At 49.0% G+C, this 8,540-nt stretch overlaps 1 protein-coding gene across 1 annotated transcript; it reads left to right on the forward strand.

The window, feature by feature from the left end:
• The first annotated feature begins 854 nt into the window (after positions 1 to 854).
• FITM2 (fat storage inducing transmembrane protein 2) lies at positions 855 to 8,245 on the forward strand. Its single transcript, XM_008016738.3, has 2 exons — positions 855 to 1,126; positions 3,872 to 8,245. The coding sequence occupies exons 1-2, from the start codon at positions 954 to 956 to the stop codon at positions 4,485 to 4,487; spliced, it is 789 nt and encodes a 262-aa protein (XP_008014929.1). The 5' UTR covers positions 855 to 953; the 3' UTR covers positions 4,488 to 8,245.
• Positions 8,246 to 8,540: the final 295 nt, after the last annotated feature.

An 8,540-nucleotide genomic window follows, 5' to 3' on the forward strand; every position in this document is an offset into this window, starting at 1 on the left:
ATCCCAGCCTGGGCAACAGAGCGAGACTATGTCTCAAAATAAATCAATAAATAAATCAATAAATTTAATAATTGCAGAGCGTGGTGGCTCACACTTGTAACTGCAGCATTTTAGGAAGCCGAGGCAGAAGGATCGCTTGAGCCCAGGAGTTTGAGACAAGCCTGGACAACGAAGCAAAACCCTGTCTCTACTGAAAAAAAAAAAAAAAAAAAAAAAATTAGCCAGGTGTGGTGGTGCCCGCCTGTGGTCCCAGCTACTCGGGAGGCTGAGGTGGGAGGATTGCTTGAGCCCAGAAATTTGAGGTTGCAGTGAGCTGTGATGGTGCCATTGCACTCCAGCCTGGGCAACAGAGAGGTACCCCCCCCTCTAATTAACTAAACAATAAATAAATAAATAAATAAATAAATAAATAAATACAATAATTATTCCTAAGGAAACTTCATCTCATGTGCCTCTACCTGTACCAACGTAATGAACCCCTGAGTTCATAAACTAGCTTTGGGGAAAGGTTGATCTCTTGTCTCCGGCATTTTACAGATGAGAAAACTAAGGCTAAGACCGCAGAGGTGTCTCCGAGGCTCCAAGAAAGACCAATGATGCTGTGACTACTGCTCCAATTCTCCAGGGCTACATTTATCCTCCTCCAGCCTCCAGCAAATACTTTCACAAGCGCTTTTTCCCAGACAAGAGTAAGACGCGGAGGCTCGGGGACTGGGAGCCGCCGGGAGAGCGCAGAGGAGAGGAGCGAGGAGTTCGGGGACCAACACGGGCCTGAGGCAGCAGCGGCCACCAGGGGGGGCGCGTGGGCTCCGAAGCCCAAACACGCCTCAAGGGGTGGGACTCGCGGGCGGTGCGCTTGCGCTCGAAGGAAGGTGGAGGCGCAGGTCCGGGCGAAGGGCGATACGGTGGCCGAGAGGGCACGGAGCGGAGGACGGTGGCCGACGAGATCGGGCATGGAGCATCTGGAGCGCTGCGAGTGGTTGCTGCGGGGGACGCTGGTGCGGGCGGCCGTTCGGCGCTACTTGCCCTGGGCCCTGGTGGCCTCCATGCTGGCGGGCTCCCTCCTCAAGGAGTTGTCCCCGCTGCCCGAGAGCTACCTCAGCAACAAGCGCAACGTCCTCAACGTGTGAGTGCACCCCGATCCTCTGCTGTCCCCGCCAAAGCCGGCCCGCTGTCGCCTCGCCCAGAGAAGCCGGTGCTACCTGCCGTGGTGGACGAGTAATTGGAGGGAGGTCCTCCTCCTAGCCGTGACAGCAGCATCTGTACGCGTGTCACGCCTGGGAGGCCCCGGGGTAGCTGGTGTCACTAGCAGTCCGTGTTTGCAGACCCACTTTGGGCAGCCTGAGCTTGACTGGGCAGGTGGTGACGAGCGGGGTCGTGTGTGTCTCTGTTTGTAGGGATATGGAATGGGGTGGAGATGAACCAGCCCATGTCGACACTCCCCCGCCTCCCTTTGGAGTTAGGAGCTGATCCCTGCCCTGTTTGGGAGATGCCACCTCACCTCTGTCCTGCCTGCCTGTGTCACACCCTGCACAGACCCCACCCTGCGTCAGATCAGATCCCCCCAGCGTGTGGCAGAATCCCATTACGACCGGTGGAAGAGCCTCGCCCCAGCCTGTGACAGGCAGAGCCCCCACTCCGAGATACTCACAGAGGAGTGGAACCCCCTAGTCTGTGCCCTTTCCCCTGGATTTCCTTGGATCATCTCAGCCACTCAGAATGCATGGCAGTGGTCCAGAAAAGCAATCCCAGCTGGGCGCTTTGAGACATCTCCTTAACTTCACCCATCCACTTCTTTGCTTGCTTGCTTGCTTGCTTTTTTCACAACTCCCAGTTAGAAAATTTATTGCACAAAAACTCTGTTGCAGTCATAAAGGGAAACTCTGAAAGATAAAACTGCTCCCTTGATGTGAACCTAAGTGTTTTCCAGAGTAAGTGTCTCCGGCGTGTCCTGAAAGTCAGCCCAACTTTGGTTATCTGCTTAAAACCCTGGTTCCTTTCACAGGCAGCTTCCTCAAATGCCTGACGGGTCTTGGCTCTGGCAAGATCTTCCTTATCAGTCCCAGTGAAGATTTTAGTGACAGGCCCGGGGGTGGTGCCTGAGAAGCCATTGGAACCTAGAAAAGAGTCCTTCTGTCCTTGGCCCACCTTCCTTCCTCACCCACCCTGAGAGGCTGGGCTAAGAATAGAGCAGGAGAGTGGTAGTGGCCGCAAGTCTCTGTCCTGGGTTTAGGTCAGCCGCCCTTTGTGAGCACTGGGAGGCGGACAACGCAGCTGCTGCTTCCTCTGGCCTAGGTGAGCTGGAAGCCAAGTGGCCTGGCTGACAACACACCGCTGTTGTTTGGAGGTAGTCATGGATCCTGGAGTTTTGTTCCAAGCCTCTATGCTGATTAATGAGGGGGAACTAGTGAATCCTGGGATATAGAAGGGATCTTAAAAATCATTTGTTCCTCCCAGCTCTGTTTAATAGCTGAAGAAACTACGGGTTGGAGAGGTAGGAGATATAATAAATAAGTGTCAAGATCTGAACCTGTGTATTTGGCTTAAAGTAAAGCTCATTGTTTTAAGACTGTTTCTGCCATTAGGAAAGAACCAGGCTGGGTGTAGTGGCTCATACCTGTAATCTCAGCACTTTGGGAGGTTGAGGCAGGATAATTGCTTGAGGCCTAGAGTTCAAGACCAGTGTGGGCAACATAGCAAGGCCCCAGCTCCACAAAAATAATAATTAAAAAAAAATTAGCCAGGCCGTTGGCACACACCTGTAGTCCCAGCTATTTGTGAGGCCGAGGCAGGAGGATTGCTTGGGCCCAGGAGTTTGAGGCTACAGTGAGGTGTGATTGTACCACTGCATGCAAGCCTGGGCGACAGAGTGAGACCCTGTTTAAAAAATAGAAATAAAAAATAAAAAACCACATATGGTATGGGAGAAAGAGCATGAGCTTGGGGGCTGTCCAAACTGTGGTTTAATCTGTGCATGCTGGTTCTGTGAGTGTGACCCTGGCAAGGTACTAAACTTTCCTGAGCCTTGGATTTCTTGTCTATAAAATGGAACAATGGCACCTTCCTTCCAGGGTAAATGTGAGTGCTCTACGGGAAAGTGAATGTGTGTGAAAGCTCCTGGCATTAGATGCTCAATTATTATTATATATTTTTATTATTTTCCTAAGTAAATAACATAGTGCTTGACACCGCAGATCCTGGATTTGAATCCAGCTCTTCCACTTCTGGCCTCCACTTTGGGTGGAGCACTTCCCTCTGTCTCAGTTTTCTTCTCTGTTAAAGGCAGATAATAACAGTACTTAACTCACAGAGTTGTGAATGGATTACCTGGTTAATACATTTAAAGTACTTACACAGGGGTAGGGTAGGGGAGGAGGGGAGGGTTGGGCGCGGTGGCTCATGTCTGTAATCCCAGCACTTTGGGAGGCCAAGGTGGCCGGATCATTTGAGGCCAGGAGTTCGAGATCAGCCTGGCCAACATGGTGAAACCCCATCTCTACTAAAAATACAAAAATTAGCCAGGCGGGGTGATACGCATCTGTAATCCCAGCTACTTGGGAGGCTGAGGCAGGAGGATTACTTGAACCTGGGAGGCAGAGGTTGCAGTGGGCCGAGATTGCGCCACTGCACTCCAGCCAGAGTGACAGAGCGAGACTCTGTCTCAATAAATAAATAAATAAATAAATAAATAAATGAAGTTCTTAGTAAGTGAAGTATATGGTAAGTACTTAAAGCATGATAGTTGCTATGATCTATAGCTTTGATCGGTTTTCTCATCTTCCCTCCCCTGGCAGTCTAGAGACCTGAGTCCTGACATGGTGTCCTCTCCGCCGTGTTCCCTCTCTTCACTTCCACTTTCCTCCTCTGTCAGGTATTTTGTCAAAATGGCCTGGGCCTGGACGTTCTGTCTCCTCCTGCCTTTCATTGCCCTCACCAACTACCATCTGACCGGCAAGGCTGGCCTGGTCCTGCGGCGGCTGAGCACCCTGCTTGTGGGCACGGCCATCTGGTACATCTGCACCTCCATCTTCTCCAACATCGAACACTACACGGGCAGCTGCTACCAGTCCCCGGCCCTGGAGGGGGTCAGAAAGGAACACCAGAGCAAGCAGCAGTGCCACCAGGAAGGGGGCTTTTGGCATGGCTTTGACATCTCAGGTCACTCCTTCCTGCTGACCTTCTGCGCCCTCATGATTGTTGAAGAGATGTCCGTGCTGCATGAGGTGAAGACGGACCGAAGCCACTGCCTCCACACTGCCATCACCACCTTGGTTGTGGCCCTGGGCATTCTGACTTTCATCTGGGTGTTGATGTTTCTGTGCACAGCTGTTTATTTCCACAACTTGTCCCAGAAGGTGTTTGGCACCTTGTTCGGTTTGCTGGGCTGGTACGGGACATACGGGTTTTGGTATCCAAAAGCCTTTTCCCCAGGACTTCCTCCCCAGAGCTGTAGTTTGAATTTGAAGCAAGATAGTTACAAGAAATAAAAGAGTAACAGGGTGGGAACAGAAGGACAATGGCTAATCGATTTTTCAAATATATATTTTGCTTAGTTATTTGGCTAAATTATTGATCCTACTTCAGAGGGAAAGTGTTACCAGGCAGTTTTGGTGGGTAGTGCTGAAGTCTGGGGAGTGAGTTTAGTCCTCAGACTATTCTTGGCAACGTCACCAGTGTTGCAAGCACCACCATTCCCAGTTAGGCACTTTTTGTCCCTGGTAACCCTCTTTATCTGGAACACTCCTTTTGTCCTTGGAGTGGGGAGCTAAGGCTCAGCAAAATGGCAGAATCAGGAAAACCTCTATGGTGTGACTCAAGGGGAGCCCAGAGCCTTGGGACTCCTTTGCTGCCTTCTCCCTGGTTCTGGTAGTCTTTAGATTTTCATGGCTCTTACTGCTGTTACTTAACAGTATTTTCCACATGGTGGCTCACACCTGTAATCCCTGCACTTTGGGAGGCTGAGGCAGGTGGATCACCTGAGATCAGGAGTTTGAGACCAGCCTGGCCAACATGGCGAACCTCATCTCTTCTAAAAATACAAAAATTAGCTGGGTGTGGTGGCAGGCGCTGGTAGTCCCAGCTACTCAGGAGGCTGAGATAGGAGAATTGCTTGGACCTAGGAGATTGAGGTTACAGTGAGCTGAGATTGCACCACTGCATTCCAGCCTGGGTGACAGAGCAAGACTCCATCTCAAAAAAGAAAAAACAAAACAAAACAGTGTTTCCCACTGGTCAATTTTGCATAGGCATCTGTTTCAGGCAGGGTTCTTTTTTTTTTCTTTTTTTTTGAGATGGAGTTTCGCTCTTGTTGCCTAGGCTAGAGTGCAATGGCGCGATCTCGGCTCACCGCAACCTCTGCATCCCAGGTTCAAACGATTCTCCTGCCTCAGCCTCCTGAGTAGCTGGGATTACAGGCATGCGCCACCATGTCCGGATAATTTTTGTATTTTTAGTAGAGACAGGGTTTCTCCATGTTGGTCAGGCTGGTCTCGAACTCCTGACCTCAGGTCATCTGCCCGCCTCGGCCTCCCAAAGTGCTGGGATTACAGGCGTGAGCCACTGCGCCCAGCTCAGGCAGCATTCTTTGTAACAACACCCTGGTGCCTGAAGGACACTCTCTGGTTGTAATATTTGTTTCATCCATGAAATGTTTATGACTTGTGATTAGCCACCAAAACAGGCCCTTTTAGATGCAGTGCCTCTCTGACCAAGTATTGGATGATTTGTACGTAGTGGGTTATGATCATTTTCTGTCCATGTTTCAATTACTATATGCTGGTTTTTTGGAGCAATAAGATTACTTTTTTTCTGTTTTATTTTGAGTGAACCTTTTACAGTTTTTGATAAGAACTATGGCATTTGTTCTTTGTTGATAAAACTCCTGAAAATAACTCACAACACCAGTGCTACACTCTGGCACATGTAGGTTGTTTTGAGGGTTTGTTGGTTGGTTGGTTGGTTGGTTTAGAACACTAATGTGCTTGTTATAAACTAAACTCTGGGATTATGATCTTAAATTCCACCTCATGGGGCTGTTTTCTCTGTTAGCAATGAAACCTGGGCCAGGTGTACTGGCTTACACCTGGAATCCTGGCACTTTGGGAGGCTGAGGTAGAAGGATTACTGGAGCCCAGGAGTTTGAGACCAGCCTGGGCAACATAGTGAGAACCCCGTTTCTGTAAATAAATAAGATAATCAAACCAGAAAGCAGGCATTTTAGTAGCAACCTGATGAATTGTAAGGTGAATCAGAGTAATTTTGCAGAATGCGTTCTTTCACCGAAACTTCCCTGACCGTGTATCAGTGGTATAGGCTGAACAGTGTGCTTCAGGGTCGTGTGCTGAGTGCATTGATCACTCTGCTGTGGCCCAGGGCATCTGTTCCTTTTGGACAAGATTATGATAATTCAGAAGTGAAGTAAAATGCCTCCCTCTGATGGCAGAAAGCCAACCTGTTTGCAAAATCACCCTTATTAAAGGGTGGCATGGCTGTGGCTCCTCCCTCCTGTTACCTGCATCACCAACTGAATTAAACCAAACCATGCTTGGGCCTGTTGAACTGGTCTTGAAATCAGTTTCCTTTTTCTCTCCCCTTTGCAGCACTTTTCAGTTTCCAGCTTTGTCATTCTGTGGCCTTTGCTGTGACAATGCTGGGAAGGGTTAGAAATCCTGTCATCTCCATCCACAAAGGCACAGTTCCACGCCCTGTGATAAGATGTCCCCTCTTCTCTCCCAGACTGTCTCCTTAAGCCTTTCAAACTGAGCCCCTTGCTGTTGGGGTAATCACCCTTAAAGCCGCCTTGATGCCCCTCTCTCCAGTCAAGCCTAATAGTAGCATTAACTGAGAAGCACTACACCTGACTGGCTTCACACACGCTTAGGTGGTTGAGGGTGAATCTTCGGCGTAAAATCTTTTACTATAAAGATATATTTTAAATATTTCATATCCCATCAGGTTGCAGGTTAACTTTATCAGTCACAATGAGTCATGATTTGTTGTACCCAAAAGGAGCAGAAACACAGGTGATGAGCTATGGGAGGTGGCACCATGGTGCTTTGGAGGCGTTGGCAAGATGTGACCCTTGTTTTGTACACCCATAAGCCAGTGGTGGGAGTGGCCGTGGAGTAGATGGCAGGGGCTTGTTGAAGGGATTGAAAGCTCTCCTAGGCCGGTCACGGTGGCTCACACCTGTCATCCCAGCACTTTGGGAGGTCGAGATGGGCGGATCACTTGAGGCCAGGCCAGCCTGGCCAACATGGTGAAACCCTGTCTCGACTAAAAATACAAAAATTAGTCAGGTGTGGTGGTACACGCCTGTAATCCCAGCTACTCGGGAGGCTGGGGCAGGAGTATTGCTTGAACCCAGGAGGCAGAGGTTGCAGTGAGCTAGGATCACACCACTGCACTCCAGCCTGAGTGACAGAGTGAGACTCCATCTCAAAAAAAAAAAAAAAAAAAAGAAAAGCCTCTCCTAAGTGTTGTGTTCAGCACTAAAAGGGAACAGGCACAGGGTGACCCCAGAAATTCATTTGTGACACTTAAATCTCCAGATATTTATCCCACGTGGGTCTGATTCAGGCTCAGCACTAAATTAATTCTATGTGGAAAGTGTCCATTGCAGAGCCTTCTGTATCGATGAGGCTTCCACTTGTCCATGCTTAGCCCCCTTGCCTTTTCCTTGGGAGCATGCTTTCTGTTCCTATGTGAGACAGCCTGACATAAGTGAAATGATTTGGGCTCAAGCAAACATGAGATGTGGGTTCATATCTTGGCAGTATTCCTGATAGCTGTGTGATCGTGGCAAACCTTGTTTCCATTGTCAGGTGGAGACGATGAAGGGAAACGGGGCATGTAAAGTGCGCAGCGTCTGTGCCTAGCAGGCCATAATCTCCCTGCCTCCTTGTTCTTGAGTAAGCCTTTAGAACTTTCTCACTCCTTTAGAGAAGCAGAGAAACGAATATATTTTGGGTGCCATTTGGAGTCTGGGTCTTTTGTTTAAACTGTATTGTGTTGAAAAGTGTCTGTCACCCCCAGGCTCTGGGGACATCTGTGATCATAGAATACTGCCACGCTTATTTTGCCTCTGTATGTTGAGATTAATTCACTGACGCCTCATTTTCCACGTGCATCTGTCATAGTCTGGGTACCAGACTGTATTTAGAGAATGACTTTTGCCACTGTTATATACACACAGATCGTGTGTGTAAACAAGCAAATGAAAGTAAACTGAGATAATGAAATCCCACATTTCAGCGTTTTGTGTGTTCTTTTCTAATACTCTTAAGGAAGTACAGAGCCCAGTAAACCTCAGCCCACTTGGTGAAAATAGGTAATTCTTTCTCAATTTAACTTGTCATGTGCAGGTTATTTTATGGCTAGAGTTGCTCCTGTTTTTCCCCCAGGTCTTGTAACATAAGTGCGTGTTCAGGCCAGGCGCGGTGGCTCACGCCTGTAATCCCAGCACTTTGGGAGGCCGAGGCGGGCGGATCACGAGGTCAGGAGATCAAGACCATCCTGGTAACACGGTGAAACCCCGTCTC

The sequence above is a fragment of the Chlorocebus sabaeus genome, chromosome 2 (genome assembly GCF_047675955.1).
Source record: "Chlorocebus sabaeus isolate Y175 chromosome 2, mChlSab1.0.hap1, whole genome shotgun sequence".
Classification (NCBI taxonomy): domain Eukaryota; kingdom Metazoa; phylum Chordata; class Mammalia; order Primates; family Cercopithecidae; genus Chlorocebus; species Chlorocebus sabaeus.

Excerpts from the sequence above, each read along its gene's own strand:
- FITM2 (XM_008016738.3), top strand. The coding sequence starts at position 954 with ATGGAGCATCTGGAGCGCTGCGAGTGGTTGCTGCGGGGGACGCTGGTG. Across the intron at positions 1,127-3,871 it reads AAGCGCAACGTCCTCAACGT|GTATTTTGTCAAAATGGCCT; the intron begins GTGAGTGCACCC and ends CTCCTCTGTCAG.